The 20301-nt window shown below is 41.3% G+C and overlaps 1 protein-coding gene across 2 annotated transcripts in view; it reads right to left on the bottom strand.

Moving 5' to 3' along the window:
* Nucleotides 1-20301, bottom strand: part of KMT2A (lysine methyltransferase 2A) — a 79887-nt gene that overhangs the window by 48715 nt on the left and 10871 nt on the right. For both annotated transcript variants that reach the window (XM_040631170.1, XM_040631169.1), the window contains exons 2-3: nucleotides 5335-5404; nucleotides 53-2706 (exon numbers count right to left, since the gene is read on the bottom strand). In XM_040631170.1, the coding sequence (XP_040487104.1) occupies nucleotides 53-2706; nucleotides 5335-5404 (2724 nt within the window). The remainder of the gene's footprint in view (nucleotides 1-52; nucleotides 2707-5334; nucleotides 5405-20301) is intronic.

Consider the following 20301-nt stretch of genomic DNA (forward strand, 5'->3'; position numbering starts at 1 on the left):
ACAGGGCTCGATAAACTACGTAGAGTTTAACAGGCAAGATGGGAAAAAGTACCTGTGCTTTGGGCTGGTCGGTCTGTTTTAGACTCTTACTCTTCTCAATCTTGCAGAGCTGGGCTTTGGCCTTTTTTAGGAGGCTGGCAACCCTCTTGTCCGTCATAGGAAGCTTGTCTGCCTGAGCCAACATGGAGCCTATGGAGGAAGTGGAATGTTTAACAGTGCTAGATGAAGGAGTGGAAAGGCAGAGGGTTTTCTCCTTCTCCAGGGATGGGGCAGTTGGGCCGAGGTCCAAGTTGTTTTTTTCCAGATTTCCTCTCCCTTTCTTTATAAGTATTTTGGTTTTGACAGCTGTTGTATCCCCAAGAGTCACAGAAGCAATATCAGTCCCAGAATCAAGCGATGAAGACTTCTTCCGCCCTGTTGCTTTTTTGGCAGAAGATGAAGTGGCAACATCTTCACCGACAACCTTGTCTTTGGAAACCCTACCCACAGGATACAAAGCAGAACTACTCTGAATTTCTGATCCCTTTTTCCTTTTCTCTTTCCTTGACTCCCGCTTATTCTCTTTTTCTCTCTCCCGGTCTCTCTCTCTACTCTTGTCCTTCTCCACGCTCTTGTCAGCATCTCGATCTTTGGACAGCTCCTCAGGGGCCTTGTCTTTATTTCTCCCTCTTTCAGTCTGAGAGCCTGGGGTAAACCAAGGGAAGAGAGGAGTGGGGCTGCCAGATGAAAATGGCTCTGCTGGAGCACTAGCCTGCTTCCTTGGTCTCTGGCTTTTCTCTGCAGATTCCCCAGACTGAGTCAGGGAATGAGAAGGAAAAGTAAAAGTCGGGTTTAAGGCACTAGTGGCAAGAGGACTAACAGATATGCTTAACGAGGAAGAGACAGAAGACGGCGGGGTGAGAGGTGACAGCTCAGCAGTACTAAGCCTTCCACTTCTTGTCCTCATGGAGTGAGAAGGAGATCTTGGTTCAGATCGAATAGGGCTAAAGACTTTTCTTTTCCTTTTTCTGTTGGATACTCCTGAAGAAGATGTCCCAGCAGAAGTTCGATTACTAGGCAAGGTGACAGACTCAAATATTCTAGAGTGAGCCTCACTTGGAGTAAATCTCGGAGCTCTCAGAAGAGGGCTCCTTTTGTGCATATCGAACCTTGTTCCAGAGTGGAGTGGTGAGAACAATCGGGCTGAAGCAGCAGTACCGGATGTAGAAAAACCGGACGCGAAGCCAACATCCTCAGGAGTCAGTGGAGGGGGTCGGAAATTATCAAATATTGGTTTGCGAATAAGACCTTCTTTGGCATACTTTGCTGAGGAAAAGTACTGTGGCTCTGACCTAGAATGCTTTAAAGAAGTCCACCTAAACGTCGGTTCTCGCAAAATAGACTTGCGCTTCCCTTGCATGGGAGCAGCAGAAGCAGGCAGAAACGGTGATGCTAAGGGGATGGTCGGAGGCATGAGCCACGGTGTGTGGTCGGAGATGCTGGAGGCTGGCTGCAGCGGCGGGGGCGGAGTGAGCAGAGGCGGAGGCGGGGAGGACGAGGGCTGCTGCTGGGGGGCACTTTGCAGAGTCGATAGTTTTTTCGTTGTTCTAGATCCAAAACTTCTCTCTGACACGGAATACCTTCTGCTTCTCCTATCATTACTATCGTTTTCTGGGGACTGGGAAATAGGCAGTGGAGTAGGAACTTCGGGGGTCTCGCTCCGCTCTTCAGGAAGCACCTGAATCTCCTCAGAGGCCTGAGAATCTGTGGAGGTATCAACACTGGGGCTACTAGATCGGGAGGAGTCTGAAGACATTTGAGAGGAGTGCTGAGAAGCTGCACTTGATTTTTCAGAAGATCCACAGGATGTGGCACTGAATCTACTGTTCGGTGTAGACTCTAGTCGGGCAATTTTAATTGGAGGGTCATAATCCTCATCCTCTATAAACCGCCGAGGGGTTTTAATGATCCGTGAGGAGATGGCACTGACAACAGGCATAATGAACTGTCGAATATTTTTGACCTGTGTCTTCACCTTTCTTCCCTGCAGCTGAGCTGCTTCTTTCTCAATTTTCTTTTGAGCCCCCTTTTTTGCCCTCTGCAAGAGCTGCTTAGCAATTGTTGCATCTGTCCTTTTAGAAGAAGGAATAATCCTAACCGGCTTAATCCTTCGAGGGCTTTGTCTGACTACTGTCTTATCTTCTTTTGTGAGTGGAGGTGTTCCTTCCTTGTCCTTCCGGACCTTCTGGGGCTTTTCCAGTTCAGAGTTAATGAGGAGGCCTGAAGGGGTCTTTATCCTCTCTGTCGATGGAGGCCGTCCTCGCCGTCGGACAATTTGTACCCCCTTCCTTCCTATTTGAAGCTTCCCTGTCTTAAACTTAGACTTGAGAGGAGAGAGTTTACCTGCTCTTAATTTTTTAATCTTTGTGGCTTGCTGAAATGTAGCAGAAGGTGTCCGTTTAATCTTTTTCAAGCTATCTTCCTTGCTTCCCTTTGGTAGCTCTGAAATGTCTTTTCCGTGTGTTATTTTGATTTTTACTCCAGGGAAGGTGGGGGGTCTTCCTCTCTTCTTTTCTATGCTTTTAGAATCTTTCTTCTTGATCTTATCTCCAGATTTGGTCTCTGATTTATTTAGAGGGGAAAACACTGACGGATCTGAGAGGATAGCTGAATTTCGGTCAGAGCCACTTCTAGGTCTCCCGCGAGGCTTTCGAGGGCTAGTTTTAACTGTGTATAAAAATTAAACAATGAAGAGCATACATTTAGCTTTGTAGTTCAGGTCGTGACTAAGCTGAATATACTTTAGCACAAGCCATTTTGTACTGACCTCTCCCTGGGTCTAGTGAGTCAATAAAACATCTTAATTTCACCAAAAACTTGCCTCAAAGAAACCAAGTAAATAACATTTCACCTAGAACATCTAACTTTTGGGACAGAACAACTAAGATAATGATAACAGATTTTCAACCAAGTGATTAATAAGCAAAACTGATCTTCCTACCATTTCAGGTGAGTGAGGGGATTTTTTGAATTAAGAAAAAAAATAGGTTTACAAAAAAATCTATGCCACCTTTTCCATATCCTAGCCACCAAGATTAATATTTGAGAACATGTTCATAGTAAGTCATCCCATCTTTTTGGTGGAACTTTGGCTTTAATAAATTTGAACGAGGAGCTCTTCAATCAATAACATACCACCTTTTGTCGGGAAAGCACCTGGGCAGCTCAGCTTCCTACAGTTTCAGTCTGTTTTGTCAAAGTAAACTAAGAAAGCTTTATTGAATAGAAAAATGTTCATTCGTGAGACATCAGAATAAGATCACTGAACTCAGTGGCATGTGAACTCATCAGTGACGTGACACGATGATGTGTCCGTTAATCTACTCCCCTACTTACAGGTTCTTGAACTAGTTAGTCCCAAGTCACAAAAAAAATTTAACCCTAATTGACGTCAAGAGCGAATCAACAATTTATTAAATCAGACTTCTTCTATTCTAAATAAAAGGAATTTGCTCATTTATAAATCAGCTCAATTTGCTACTTTATCAAGAGACTTTGATAAGTTTTCAAAATTTCTTTGCATAAACCTGGATTTTCTAAATGGATTAAGAGGTTCCTGGTCTATCACATCTTCTCTTCCCTCATGACTTTCCAATGTCGGTTATGACTCAACATTCTTCAGAGACTAAGACCTCCCCTAACAGGCATCAAAAGAGATTTATGCCAGTATGACGAACATTTTAGACTATGGAACCAACCTCCTAACAGAACAGAAATCAACAAAGGTCTTACCCTTGAGCTTTCGAAATATAAATGTTTTTCTCACCAATTAACTTGAAACTTCCTTTAATACATTAAGGATTCATAAATCCATTCTCAATATATACTAATTACAACAAAAGTAATGGATTAGGAGACAGCAGGAAAACTAAGTTTCATTTCTTAAATAATGAAGCATACCCAGATGGTTTAAAAAACAAAAACAACAGGACAACATTCAAGGTAGAGTGATAATCATTCAAGGAAGGGCTGTGAATTAATCCTACCCAGAAGTATATCGCAAGATTCCTTATCATCATGCTAGACTTGAACCTGGCCACTCATAGGGTTTTATTAATCCGGAAAACCTCTTCTATCCAATTTTTAAAAGAATTTTTTGGTGGACAAGGAGAAAAACCAGAACAGAGAAGAGTCCAGCTCTGTTAATCCACAACATATTCAGAGAACTCAATAGTCAACTATGAGTAACCCCATCATGTATTTTCCCGGCCTCATTTTGTCATCTAGAAATGAAGGGTCAGACCGGATGATCTCTAAAATCATGTTGCTATATGAGGTTTCAGGATTTCATAGCATCTTCAAGAGAACATGGCTACCATCGAACTGGCACAGACACTGGGGTACTACGGGCTAACTCCTCCCAACTAGGATGGCAACACTCCCGCCACTTGGGAAAAAAGATACTGCTACGTGTTTGCGTTAGATTACTATACAAACAACGACGACTCTTAAATGGAAGCCAGATGCTAACAAACATCAAGAACGAAGTCACTGTCGAAGAGCAAAACCACTGGCGACATCCTATTTAACTAGACTGCCCATCCAAATCAGAGCAAAGAAAACCATAGGAGAAGTCAAAATAGCAGCACAGATGGGGAATGGTTTTTTTCCTCAGAAGGTCCCTCTCCTATACAGACTAGAATTCTGCAAGCCATTGCATGCTATTTCCACTGAGGACTGATTGTCTTTCAGGAAACTTCTCAAAGTCTAGAATTTCAAGACATTTAGATATTTTCTTGGCGAGAACAATGACAAATAGTGCTTAAAAATGGAAATAACCCCATATCATTTCTATTTTCTTTATTTTAATACAGCCTTTCGAGAATGAGATAAAATAGTTTCATACAGTGCCAATATTTTGTTTTTAGTTCTTTGACAACAGTAGACCAAATTTCATCTGTAAAAAACAACAGTCAGATTATTCCCAAAGTTGTATATACTACTGTATCATTCAAAATCTGTGAATCTGGGGATGCTCTGAGTAGGTTACCTTCAATTCAACTACCAGGTCTTTTAGTCATTCCATGGAAATCGACCCCCCCCAATGCCTCAAGTAGTTCCCACAGAGAAGCATAATAAAGAATAAAGCATAAGTGGCCTGACAAAGAAGAACCCAGTAAAGAGGTCTAGTTCATAAGCCTTCTTCTACTTACTGTGAGAGAAAGGGAAGGATGTACAGCGCCCCCCCCCCACCCAGCAGTATTTAAGATCCTTTACAGGCAAAGAAAGCAAGGGGAAAGGGGAAGCCATGGTCTCTTAACAAACAAAAGGCACCATGCACTTAAGTGGCCATACCTGAAGGAGACCTTGTGGGGCTTCGTACTCGGACTTCTTCATCTGAGCCAAAACCTAAGAACTGCTCATCCTACAACAAAGGAAAATTATTTTAAAATCAGAAACAAAAACACAAGTGTGAACATATCCCAAAGAAATGCCCAGAGGAGAAACAAATGAATTTGGAAAATTAGACTCTATATATTAATCGTTATCATTTATACGGATAATATAAAACAAATAATATTGAAATCAATGGACCCAGTCATACAGCTTCATTACAGGCAAATAGGAGCTGTGTAGTAATTGAACAATGCACTGAAATGTTATCTTTGGTGCACAGTACACAGGGGACAGGCCTAAATTTCAAACTATAGATACAGCCCAAAACAATTAAAGAACGGCTTTAATTCAAGTAAGCAAATCAGTACAATGGCAGAAATATACAGCCCCAATAAAACAAACAAATCTTTTCAACAAGTAGATAAATTTACACACACATAAGGAATAACATAAACCATATCATAATCTCTTGTCTACTAAATATTAATAGAGACTGAAATTGCCATAATTGTCAGTTCCTTAACTCAGGAATTGACATTTGGATGTGATTTCTATACATTTGAGATCCAAAGATTCTCAACATGCATTTTATGGCATCACTTTAAAATGCCCTGTGATAAGAGACTTAATGGTGGGCAGCAGCGTTTGTGAAAGGGATCAGGAACTGACCGCATACAGGACGAAATCATGCATTCAAGAAGAACTCAGGGAAGCATCTTATTCTCTGTTATACTTGGAAAAGGCAAAAGGCAAAAACTTCCCCTTACATCTAACTTTTAACCTGCCCTTTCAAAAAATTCCTTAAGGATTTAACTTATTTTGACAAGTTCTCAAGAAAGGTAGTCTATTTAAACAAACTGATGAACAGAAATTCACTGATTCAGAAACTGAGCTCTCCCCAGAAAGAGACGAGAGAGACAGAATTTCAGATTCCTGAAACAAAAGCCACATACAACAAGAATAAAATAAAGACTGAAAGACAGATTTTCTTTAACCTCCAATTTAGACTGATAAGCCAAGCCCCAAACTATGTTCCAACAATTAAAGCCCCAAATTTTCCTCTCAAGAGCAAAGACCACATGCATATGGACAACATCTGTGAATTTTCTGGAAAGTTGTCTTCCCAGTTAGTGTAAAGCTAGAGTCAGGTGCTAATCTGTCCAACCACTTATTAGTCAGGACTATATGGAAAGATACATGCAACCTTCTAGACAAATTAGCAGGTTCAGCTCTTAAATTTAAATGTTTTAAGGAGCAAAACGGTTGAGTCCAAGACCTTGCAAACTACACAACTGAGAGACAGTTCTTAGAATCTAAGGTTTTTGTTCTGAGGTTGCTAACATTATCAAAGCATTTAACTATTTAAGAAAAACCTGAAATTACCCTCTTCAAAGAGATTTGTCTGAAAAGCACTATAATTCCAAGAATGTGTAAAACCGAAATTTAAAGAATACAGAGTAGGGTGCTTTTTACAGTCTCTTCTCTCATCATTAAATTAAACTTAAATTCTTATTATGAATATTATTTGTGAATAAGAATAAATCTACCTCTTCGTCTTAAAACAAGTTAGGACAACCTCATACATGTGAGGCTTAACCCCAAATAAATTTCTGGAATGATTTTCAGAGTTTACACTTGCAAACGACAACATGAAAGAAAAAGAAGCCCAAACTCACAAGACCCAACTAATCCAAAAACCTGTCACAATAATGGAAATTCCCATACTGTTAATTTTTTTTTTTAAGTAAGCTCTATGCCCAACATAGGACTTGAACTCCTGAGCCCCAGATCAAGACTCGCATGTTCTATCGACTGAGCCAGCGAGGCGCCCCCAGACTGTTAATTTTTTTTTTTTTTAAGATTTTATTTATTTATTCGACAGAGACAGCCAGCGAGAGAGGGAACACAAGCAGGGGGAGTGGGAGAGGAAGAAGCAGGCTCATAGCAGAGGAGCCTGATGTGGGGCTCGAACCCAGAACGCCGGGATCATGCCCTGAGCCGAAGGCAGACACTTAACTGCTGTGCCACCCAGGCGCCCCCAGACTGTTAATTTTTAAAATATACTTTTGGGCAGGAAAAAAGGACATTTAAAATAGCAATCCTACAATGTACTTTGAGAAAAAAAGCAGGCAAAGAAAATAGCCCCATGGTAAGCTGCCTCAAATGCTGAAAAAAAGAAAAAAAAGTCAAAAACAACAACAACAAAAATGACAGTACCCTAGCATTTCAGAGGGGCCCAGTTCGCTTGTCGGCACATCACGTGACTAAGGAGCACACAGGCCTTACTGAGGACTCAGTTCTAGCACTTGCCGGCTATATGATATTAGACAAGTCACTAACTATTTTTATGTCTCTATGTCTTCATTTACTGAAGTGTTGTAAGGAGTAAATGAAATAATTTATGTAAATTATGTAATTATGTAAGATCACTCAGGAAATTATAAGGCAACATCCATACTGTAGTTCTCATTATTGATGTGGTTTTAGAAACTGACTCTGGAGGGACCAAATGACTTGCCCAAGATTATACAGTTAGTTACAAAGACTTCCTACCAAAATCGCTACAATGTAAAATTATAAATATTTAAAGGAATCAAATAAATCATCTCCAGTACAAAATGTGCTATTCTTTCAGCTACCACAAAAGTTAACATGACGCCCATTTTCAGATCCTTAAAGTTTGATTTAATTCATTCTTTTCCTGCATTATCCTCATGGAACCACATGCTATTCTAGACACTTCACAAAGACGCCTGGAGGTTTCCCAACACTTCACCCGGGGACTAACTACACTGCTACATGCACGAATTTGATGCTCCCAGGGCTGCAGGGAGAGTTCTAGCAACTATGCATATAATAACTAACAGGTGAAGTATCCAACAGGTTAGGTAATGAAAGATCATTAATCCTTAAAAGAAATGGAAGAGATCCACACTGCTATGTTCACCATCAGCCTTAGTGAGTCACTTCTGGATTTCAAACTTTCACAAAATGTTAACTATACAATCCCAATTGCCATGCGCTGGAAAACAGAGTACTACTGAGCTGTCAAGCGGTAATTGAACTAACTGCCAATGTTTAAATTTCACGAGTACTTTCCAACATGACAAAAAGCGTTAACTCTTTCCTTATGATCTCGTAGTTGGAATAAGAAAAGAATGAGCAATCAAAAAAGACTCCACTTCCCCCAAGAACTTTCTTTTCGCTTGAAATATAGGCTGACTTCTTCAAGCTTGCTTAAAAAAATAACTACCCATTGTTTAAATAATCCAGACAGTTAAGCCAAAAACAAAAGCCTGCATTGTTATGTTAAAGAGCTCTAGCCTTCTGACTCTGAACTTCCAAGTAAGAGCCATTAAAAAGAAGAAGAAGAAGAAGAAGAAGAAAGAAAAAAAAAAAAAAAAGGAAAGAAATCTAAGGGAAGCCAAGTCGAGAACGCTCTGGGAAAGAGCTGCTACAAGAGAGCTTGCTCAGTGGAAGGCCTTCCTGTCTCCCTCTCATCTCGCTCCCATCACCGTCTTTCACACGTGGGGTTCCTGGAAGATGTGGTCAACCAGGTAACAGTGCGGGCCTCCCAAGGATTTAGACTTGTCTAAAATCAAAAAACTAAGGCAAAATGTCTACCAAAAAAGCCAACAAAGGGAGCTACAATTAAATCCACGTTTGGCACTGTAGCATCATAAGCCTGGACAGCCCTGGAGAAAGAAAGGACAGGAGACACCAGGCCACACATGATCAAGTATTCCTGGGAACTGGGCCCAAACAGCCATTCGTCACACATACTTTTCCTTTCAGTATGGCTTTCTCTGATGAGCACAGCATTCCAAGACAGTACAGGGAAGAGCCATCAAACCAATGCCTTCTGAACAGTGATGTCCTTGGAGTCCAGATTGCCAAGATTTTAACACTCTCTTTCCCCCAAACATAGAAAAATATCCTTGCCAAGTTGAGCACTGTAAAACACTGTTATGTCATATCAAGAATGCAGTAAACCTACCTGATGTCACTTCCTGAATCAAATCTAATTGAAAAAATAATAAATGTGTAGAATGTCTGTCTTTATAACCCATACCGCTAACTCTAGGGTAACCAATTACTTGAGAACTTCTGGCATACCTGGACCAGGTATACCTCTACTACATTCTACTTTACTTATAAGTACCTTGACATTTGAGGATTTTTATTTTAATGGAAGAATTTTAATTCTTTAGTGTCTGGTTCTATTTGTAAATGATGGGGCAACAGGAATATACTTTTTTGCACAAGAGAACCTAAGTGAACCCAAAATAAGTATTCAGATAATAATGTTTACAAATAGAATATAAAGAAGACATGTGAGAAAAATACATGAAATTCTGTTTCAAGGAATTATGTACTACCGAGCCAACTTTTCAAACAAAGCGCCAGTTCTTTTACTTGTTCGTTCATTCAAAAACCATTTACATGCTTGCCATTTATATGGTATCTACTCCAGATGCAAAGATAAGTAAGACATGATTCCTGCTCCCAAAAAGTATCTAAAGGCAGACAGGCAGGTGCACAATTTCATTCTTCCTTTCAAAAACCAATGCCAGTGAAGGATAGTTACTATGTAACTCGTATTCTGGAATAAAAAATTGGCTTACATCTTGGAACAGTTCATTCTTCCTCTTATATTAGTATTCGGTTCATAGGAAACATTCAACAAATTTCAAAATCCTTCCAAAGGACGGCAATGTGTATTTCCAACCCTCAGTACTGCAACTAGGCACCACTCCAGCGTTAGCAATCAGAGTTTAGGTAATCGAGACCTAAACCATCTGTACTGATTAGACGTGACACAGTTCCTAGTAACACCAGGGATCTGATAAACTTTCAACTGATCGACCTCAATGCCTTTTCCTCCCTATCCCCAACTAAAATACACAGATTTTTAGTTCCTCCCTTAAATTCTTCCCAGTTTACCATAGTCAGAGCAAAAATTACTCACCTGGAGTTCTTCACCTCCCAGGCTAAGGTGGAGGTTCCAAAGCTAATTTGAAAACTTTTCTATTAAATAAACAAGCTCAGCCACTTCCAGCCTCAGACGAATAAGGTCTAGGATAAATCGGCTCACATTCTTTCTTTTCTAGCAAGAGACTCCGAATAAGTGGTAGGTTTCTCAGACATGCCCCTTAGCAACCGTATCTTCGCATATTCGGTCTCCAAAATGTTTAGTCTTAAGAGTTTGAATAATCAAAGTTCTTCAACTACAAAGGTTTATCAGTGAATCAACTGGAGATTAACATCAATAACCACAGACAGTATCAAAATCACCCCAATACTCTTTAATTGTTTGAAATTCTTTGAAATTTGAAGCTTCTAAGTTTTGGTATCATCAGATATGGCTTCATCATATGAGGAGGCCACAGGAGAACTAAGATCACGAAGGACAACCAAAGAAGATGAAGGAACATCGCAGAAGCATACTGTGTATCTCAGTTCTAGGTAAAAAGGAGTAACATGGCTCCTTTGGGAGTTTATTCCAGTCACCTCTCACTTCTGCTGGTACATTTCCCTTTGTGTCTCCGGCTTCTAGCTCTAAAACACCAAGGTCTTGATGTTGCATTTTAAAGACATGTACACATAATTACTAGTACTTAATTCGCATAAGGGATTTTTAAAAATGTGTTTACATGTTTATTTCCTTCTCTAGAGTGTTACTCTTTGAGGATAGGGACAGTGTACTTATTTTTGTATTCCCAGTATCTGGCACAAACTTGGCACTCAATAAATGTAAAATGAAAATAAAAGAAACACAATTGTTTATAAAACATTAAGTAGCTACTGTGATAATAGCACTGTAGTAGAAAATACTGGTAGACTCCAAATAATTAGACAAAATGATTCTTCCTTTTAAGAATGCTATGGGAGAATGTCCTCAGACTAGCAGGACAGACTAAACCAATTCATTCATTGATTCATTGATTCATTGATTCATTCAAATATGTGAGCCCATTTCTGGGTTAAGGGATGAGGACAACTCACCTAAACATAGAAGACAGATTCTGCCTTCCAGGACCTGCTAGCCTATTAAGAACAGATGATGAGAGGTGCCTGGGTGGCTCAGTCAGTTAAGCGTCTGCCTTTGGCTCAGGTCATGATCCCGGGGTCTTGGGATCGAGTCCCACATCAGGCTCCCCGCTCTGCAGAGAGCCTGCTTCTCTCTCTGCCCCTGCCTCTCATGAATAAATAAATAAAATCTTTAAAAAAAATAGATGACTAAATTAATGGAATACAGTGGGTTGCCTGCTATGCTAGAGGAATACCCGTGCTAATGGAATGAATACAGCAGCTCAGCAGAAAGACGAACCCAATCAAGGAGAAAGGGTCAGGAAAGCCATTACAAGAAAGGACGAAAACTTAATCTAACTTTTGAAGGATGAGAAATCAGGGTCAGGGAGAGATACTGCAGGAAGAGAGAAGAGTACATACAAATGCACGGAGGGACAAGAGCACGTGGCGTGGAGTGAAAGTACCAACAGTGTAGAATGGCTGAGGCCCTAGCTGATGCGGACAAGGGGCGTAAGATGCTGAAGGGAGGTAAAAAAGGCAGAGGCAGGTCATGAAACGTGTTAAATGCCTTCATAAGTTTGAAGCCCATCTTCAGGGAAGCGTGGGCCTCATCCTGAAGGCTCTACAGCTTGTCAGCAGTGATTTCAGGCGGGCAGAGAAGCATGATTAGATTTGTATTTTCAAAAGATCACTATGACAGCAGTGGGTAAGCAGAGACTGCCTTTACAACCAGAGGCAGGAAGAACAGTTGTAAAATGACAGCAGTACCACTGGGGATTGAGGGAAAAGGGCAGATTCCGCAGACAGGAGGCAAACAGACAAAGTTTTGATATGAAGGGTTAAGGGAATGGAAAGAATAAAAACTTGCAGGTGTTTGGCCTGGGCTGATTAGGTTTGTGGCGATATTTACCAAGATAGGGAATACAAGAAGGAAGAAAGGTTTATAGAAGTGGGAGGGAGATCACTTCAGATATTTGAATGTGAAATGTCCATCCAAGTTGTAAGACAGGAAAATGATCTGGAGAAAACACATATGGTTTTATGGGGAAAAAAATCCCACCCAAGGAGAGAATAATGAGAGAAAAGGAGGGTCAATGGCAGATGCCTATGGAATGCCTACACTTAACAACATAAAGGTGAAAGCCAAGGATGGAGATGGAAATAGAATGGCCAAAGAGGAAGGTCACGTGTGGTAGGTACACAATAGTCAAGGGAAGGAAGGGATGGTCAAGCTGGGTAAGGGCTGAGACTTGTACAGCGGGAGAACAATATTGGGAGATCACCCCTAACCTTAGCACGGCCAACTTTTATGCAGTGTTAGAGGCAGGAGGAGCCAACTGCAGTGGGTAGAGCTGTGACTGGAAAGTGACAAAATGGGGGGTGCCCGGGTAGCTGTCAGTTGAGCCTCTAACTCTTGGTTTTGGCTCAGGTCATGATCCCAGGGTCATGAGATCAGGCCCGTGTCAGGCTCTGCGCTCAGTGGGGAGTCTGCTTGAGATTCTTTCCCTCCCCCTCTGCCCACCCCCCTGCCCTGCTTACACATGCACGCACTCTCTCTAAAATAAATAAATAAATCTTTTTTTTTTTTTTAAGTGACATAATGGAAATAAGTATAACCTAGTCTTTTGAAAAGACTCAGTCAATGTGGGAAACAAGAGATAGGGCACAAGCAAGGGAGAGACCAGCTTGGGAGGATTATTTCTTGAGGAGAATATGTTTATATGCCAAAGGGGAACACAGCAGCAGGAAAGAGATTGAAAAATCCTCAAAAGCAAAGAGATAATAAATGGAAAAAGCACTGGGAGAAGGCATCAGCACTGGGAGAGAATGAATACAAAGCACAATGGAGGGAAATTCTCTTCTTTTAGGAAAGGGGTTAAGCAAGGATTTAGTTGCAAAGAAGTTCATGGGCAGGAGTAAGCTGAGGAATTTCTCTGAAAGTACAGGCAAAACTTTGTTTATATGGGCATCTGTCAGGTGAGAAACACAACAGATTTCTCCAGCTTCTCTCAAAGAAGCTTATAACCTACAGGAGTTTTTAGAACACAGTTCTGAAGGACACGCATCATGGACAATGGCTAATTAATAAATGGGATGGGGTACCTGGGTGGCTCAGTCGGTTGGGAGTCGGGACTCTTGGTTTCAGCTGGGGTCATGATCTCATGGGTCATGGGGTTGAACCCTGCACGAGGCTACGCGCTTCGTAGGGGGTTGGGGGTGGGGTCTGCTTGAATATGCTCTCCCTCTGCCCCTCCCCCCACTCACACATGCATTCTCTCTCAAATAAATCTTAAAAAAAAAAAAAGAATAAATGGGAGGGCACAATAATGGGGAGAAAATCTGATGCAGGAAAGGGCAGCCACAGCAGGGTCAAGATAAGAGACAAATGAAGTATCAACCTTGTCAAGTCTGGGATGGTAGGGTCAAAGCTGATACAATGAACAGCAGGGAGCTACCACTAGTTCTCAAATGTAGAAAAAGCATTACTCTGAAGTTTACTCTGGAGAAGGTGTACGTACACACACACACACACACACACACACACACACACAGAATGAGAGAGGAAAGAGACTGAATAGAGGGAGACCAGATCGCGGTCTGCAGCCATGGTTTGAATGTGACTAGGATCCATTCACTCCGCAAGTATTTACTGAGAACTGCTAGGCACTGTTTGAGACTCTAAAGATACACTGACAAAATTCCTGCCCCATGAGGCTACAACCTAGTGGAGAGAGAAAATAATCGTAAAACAAAGAAGTAAAGAGACCAAGGCAATGGTGGGAGTTAGCTGTGGGGGTTATTTCCTGTGGTCAGGAAAGGCTTCTCCAAAGTGATGGTTCACCGAGGACCGGCAAACTATGGGCCACTGACTAAATCTGGTCTGCCACCTGTTTCTGTTCAGTCCATGCCCTAAGAATGGTTTTTAGTGTTTTAGATGGTTGAAAAAAAAATCAAAGAGTATTTTGTACATGTGAAAATTATATGGAACTCAGATTTCAGTGGACATAAAGTTTTATTGGAACATCTCCACGCTCGTCCGTTTCTGTGCTGTCTGTGGCTGCCTGTGCACTTCAACAGCAGAAGTGAGTGTTACAACAGAGACCATCTGGCCCTTTGTAGAAAAAACTTGCTGAACCCTGGTTTCGCCCTAAATGATGAGGAAAAGACAGACGTATAAAGATCTAGGTGGAGCAGTATTCTTGCTGGATAGAAAGTGCAAAGCCCCAGAGACAGCAGTAAGCCTGGCATGGACGGCAGACAATAAGGCCAGCCTGGCTCTGTAGCAAAATGAGTGAGAATGAGAAGAGATGGTGTCAGGGAAGCAGACCTGACCAGACGCCAGAGACTGTACGGTTTTGATGCCACAGGAAGGAATCTGGACTTATTCTGGCAGTGGGGGGATGGAGGGTGAGGGGGCGCCACTGACAGATCTAAAGAGAGGGAATACTAAGATCTGACTCGTTTACACTTGGGGCACATAGTTGCTGTGTGAAGAACAAACTTTGGCGAGATAAGAACACAAGCAAGGAGATGACAGAATAGTCCGGCCGAAAGATTATAACGGGTAAGTCAGGGGTGCGGGTGGTGGAAATGAGAAGCTGGATTTCACGTACTTTGGAGGTGGTGCAGAATTTGCTGGTGGGTTATTTGGGATATGCATAAAAGAGAGCAATCAAAGTAACTCCTCAATTTTAGGCCTGAGCAATTGGGTAAATGGCAGAGTCATTCCCAAACACAGAGAAAGACGAAGAACATCAAGACTTTTTGGCTATGGTAAGTATAAGACACCCATTAGATATCCAAGGGCTTCAATGCGTACCTGTTTTCTTGCCTGGGAATAGCAGCGGCTACCTCAGAGGTGGTCAAGATTAGGTAAAATGACCAATGTAAGGTACTCCGAATCTGTAAGGGACTGCCTAGCTCGTAGTAAACACTCAATAAATGCTAACTACTCCTATTTTTACTACCCAAGTGGAAATGCCAAATAAGCATTTGGTTATATAACCCTGGGACTCCGAGAAGTAGTCAGAGTTCGAGACAAAGACTTAGTAGTCCCTGGGCATGTAGACGAGGTCTGGATGAGATCACCTAGGAAGAGGGTGTAGACAGAGAAGGCAGCCAAAGGCGGCCTCCTAGACGACCCCAACACTCAGGAAAGTGAAGCAGAGGAGGGAAGCCATACAGAATACTGAAAATTAAGACCAATGACTTAAGAAAAGAGCAGGGGAACGTGGTGTTACAGAATCCAAGAAAAGAATGTTTCAAGAAGGGAGTGGTCAGCCGATTCAATGCTGCCCAGAGGACCAAGAATTATCTACTCAATCTGGCAAGACTGAGCTCCTTGAGGACTCTGGTAAGAACTATTTCAGTAGAACCAGGGGGATAAAAACTCAGCGGCAGTGGCTAAGGAGGAGAGAGAGGTGAGGAAGTAGAGACAGCAATGGCACACAGCACTTTCAAGGAGTTTTGCTATGAGAAGGAACCGAGAACTGGGCAGTCGCTGGAGGATGACATGAGGTCAAGGTTTCTTTTTCTTTTTTTTAAAGAAGGATTATATTAAGATACTTGTGGGCACCTGGCTGGCTCAGTCAGTAGAGCATGGGACTCTGGATCTCGGCATTTATAAGTTCAAGCTCCACATTGGGCATGGAGTTTACTTAAAATTAATTAATTAAAATCTTAAAAAAAATAGTTTAACAGGTTGATGAGACCAATCCAGATGTGAGAGAAAAACTGTGGATGCAGGAAAGAGGTGATAATTGCAGAACAACCTTGAGGAGACAAGCGGGATGGAATTCAGAGTACAAGAGAGTGGTACTTCTTTGATTGTAGAAGGTGCCAGAGGACGTGGTAGCACTTAAGTTCCCTTTTAACAGGAAGGGAGAAACTATTAAATACCTTGAGAATATTTAAACTATCTTGATCCATGTAGTACACTTGGTATAGCTAACTCAAGAATCAGTAAATCGGAAAATGAAGAATACTCCTCGAACTGCTCCCACAGACAATTCTGTTAATATTAGTTGTGAGAGCTTCAACCTTCACATGACCAATTTCCAAAGTATCTTGCAAAGTATTATCATTTTAGTACTTATGTTCATGCTGTATTTTAAGCAGAGCTCAGGAAAAAGAAGTTAGATAGTAAGTTCCACAAGAAATGGGACTTGTTCAATGCCAGTGCCCCAGCAGTTGGTCATCTTGCCTGGTACATAAAAGATGTTTTTTGAAAAATGAGTAAGAGGGGCACTTGGGTGGCAAAGTCGGTTAAGCATCTGACTTTTGGTTTTGGCTCAGGTCATGATCTCGAGCTCAGTGAGGAGTGTGCTTCAGATTCTTTCTCCCTCTCCCTCCTCTGCTCCTGCACTCCCTCGCATGTGTGCGCTCTCTCTCCCTCTTTCTGTAAAATAAATAAATAAAATCTTTAAAAAAATGAATTAGATTTTCCCATCTCTCTCCATTTCTTATGTGTACAGTGACATATTAATGAATGAATGCCACTTAGGGGGAAGGGGAACCTCCTTGCAAGTACTGTCATCATTTGTAATGGAAGAAAATATAGTGACTTCTGTAACTCTTTTCCAAAAAGTGGAATACAACAATAATGCTGTTGATTCTAAAAGAAGGGAGAACAGACATTAAGAGACAAACTTCCTAAGGTTGCTTCTGAAAGCAACTACTCGAGAAATGCATGCAGTTAACTGAACTAACATCATAGTCTCTTGTCAACAGATTGTCAGGGGTATGGCCAAGGCCAAATTTTCTCTGGTTATTGATGCATTAAAGACAACAGTGGTAATTTGAATATATAACAGCTAGGATGAGATTTAAACTGTTTTAGGGGCACCCGGGTAGCTCAGTCGGTTGTCTGCCTTCAGCTCAGGGTCATGGTCCCAGGGTCCTGGGATCGAGCCCCGCTTCAGGCTCCCGGCTCAGCGGGGAGTCTTCTTCTCCCTCTGCCTCTCCCCACTGCTCATGCTCTCCCACTCTCTCTCTCACGCTCTCCCTGTCTCAAAAAATAAAATCTTGAAAAAAAATAAACCATTTTAAATATGATCTCTGCCTGATATTGAGAAATGTTAACGCAAAAAAGTCACCTAGGATTAAAGAGTGCAAAGCCAATAATACACTCTTCTTCAATAATAATAGGTGGTAAAATTTTCACCCACACAAGAATGAAATTCAGTTTTCAAATATTTAACTCAATTCTACCTAGCAACTGCCACCTGACAAACAGAAGTATTACCCACTCTGTCATTAGAGAAAGAAGTAGTACCCTCCATCCTCATTCCATGTCAACAAGAGCAAGAAGCAGAGATGCTCAAAACAGCCAAGCAAATGAGACAACAGGTGAACGCCACCCACCCTGCTTCAGAAAGCAGCCATTAAGTGGTGCACTGGTCTTGGAAAAAGACAGAGAGAGGGAGAGCTAGAGAGAGAGATAGAGAGAGAAAGAAAGAAAAGGGAAGGGAAGGGAAGGAAAGGAAAGGAAAAAAGAAAAGAAAAGAAAAAAGAAAAGACAGCAAATGAACACACTACATCAGACAGTAAACTATACAGATTCTTGGCAATGCCCAAAATTATTTCACTGGATCTTAAAATACCAAACCAAACCAAATCAAGAAAGGTATATTTGCAGACTCCTAGGTTCCAAGTCTGAAGCAGAAGAAGTCAGTCTGATATGCTGTAGAAATTAAGCTAATTAGCACCACAGGAAAGTACCACATGACCAGATCCATTTGAATAGGCTGGAAAAATTAAGCCAACAAACACCAACGTTGTTTTCAGAGACGGTTCTTTTTATTACAAGAGATTTGGATCCCCCAGATGCCAACTTTAAGTAGTTAACTTCGTTCTGAGTTATATGCTCATTCGATTACAAGGTTCTACTACAAAATTTCAACTTTCTTCTTCCAGCTTGTTGGTCCTATCTTGGTACCAAGGGCAGGGTGCACCTCTCCTTCTGGGAGGCCAGATGTGCTGCTGAATGACCAAGAACAACTCCGGTAACACGAGGTTTTCACAACTTCCTTCTTTCTGAAGGTAAATAGGACTATCCCTCGGTAAAGTCCGTTTTCTGAAGGAGCAGTGTGGAGGTAGGCGACAAAAGTGAACGTTCTCCTCGGCAAGACAACAAAGCTACCAAGTCAGCCAGCACCACTTTGATCTCATAGTTTTCGGGAATTAATGTTCAAAGTAGGAGTAGGGAAGTTTTGTGTTCTCATTGTGTGTTCTCAGTATCTTGAAAAACCAACGGACTCCCCTCTGACTACCACATTATATTTGCAAGTTTGCCATCGCATTCTGAGAAGCCCGCATTATGTGGCATTAACCAATTAAAAAAAAAAAAAGTCCCTGGCATTTTATTTTTTATTACTCCAACTCCAGAGTCTCTCAAGTAGAACAAAGAATCATGACAATTACTCTTTGCCTTCATAATTGCTTGCTTTCTGAATTTAAATCTGTATGACTAATAATTAAAAGTTCCAGGAAAAAGGGCGCCTGGGTGGCTCAGTCGGTTAAGCATCCAACTCCTGATTTCGGTTCAGGTCATGATCTCAGGGTCCTGGGATTGAGCGGAGCATCAGGCTCCGTAGGGATTCTCTCTCCCCCTCTCCTTCTGCTCCTCCCACTGTCCCATCGTCCCCCCCACCCCCTGTTTGTGCACGCTCTCTCTATATCTTAATAAATAAATAAAATTAAAATCTTAAAAAAAAAGTTCCAGGAAAAGCATGAATTTCTTACATTTCCAATTCCCAGAGTTTCTTAAGTGACACCCAATTTTACAACTAGGGAATCCAAACTGCCCTTGACTTTGCCACCACTTGCAGAATTCCTGCAAGAATCCAGCTACACCGCTGAACTCCAGTCATTTAATGAGACTGTCTAGTTAAGAGTGGACATATTTACTATATGAAACTTAGAAAGTTCATTATACATATATAACCTTAAGTAAATCTCATATCACTTCACCTAAAAGAAGGAATTTATATATATTCCAGTACTGAATTCAGTGTTAATAACCCAATCAAGGTTTTGGAACTACGACTTGGTAGGAAAAAGAGCTGGCGTTAATATCAGCTCTGCCCAGACTCTTGGTAATCTATATGAATAATCCCAATTCACAGTTTTCATTCTGACTGTACAGGAAATGCTTTCTGCAACCCAACATATCTAAAAAGGTTTCATTCTGAGTGATGCAAGCCCTCCACACAGCCTCAAAAGCCAAGGGTCAGAGGCCTTTGTAATCCTCATTCACATGAAGCAAGCTTGTATTAGATTGGAAAGGATTTACAAAGCACTTGTTATACTACGTCCCCAAGAGTGATAACCTTACCAAAGGATATTCTGCAGCACATCTCTTTAACTACAATTGAAAATGGACATGAAACCTACAAACACTTACTTGCTTCCGATAGTAAGACCACACCTTATTCCCTGGTTTCTCTTGATGTTAAGATTTCTCTCTTAGCTCCATTTACTACGTTTTTATTCTCCTATAAAACTACTATAATATCGTTTCATAAAGCCATTTCTCTGGAGCTTACTACTGAAAGTTAATTATTGCCACAAATTGACAATTCAAGTCAAATACTTAAGGAGCCAGTAGGGCCCCAAGACCCCTGGGGGAATATTAAGAAGTACAAAACATGATCCACACCCTCTAGATCTGAATGAAAATACACTTTTTGATTCCCAGAACGAGAGGGTAGTTGGAGAGGTCATTCTATGCATATATAGGCAGGATGACGGTACTTTAAAAATTCACCTCCAGAGAAGATGGTAACCTTATTCTGGTAACCTTTTCAACCATCACTATGACAAACATCATTAGTAACAAGTTCTTTATATAACTACCCTCTGCTTCAGTGTAGACCTACTTCTCTTACTCTC

The sequence above is a fragment of the Ursus maritimus genome, unplaced genomic scaffold, assembly GCF_017311325.1.
Source record: "Ursus maritimus isolate PB19 unplaced genomic scaffold, ASM1731132v1 scaffold_16, whole genome shotgun sequence".
Lineage (NCBI taxonomy): Eukaryota > Metazoa > Chordata > Mammalia > Carnivora > Ursidae > Ursus > Ursus maritimus.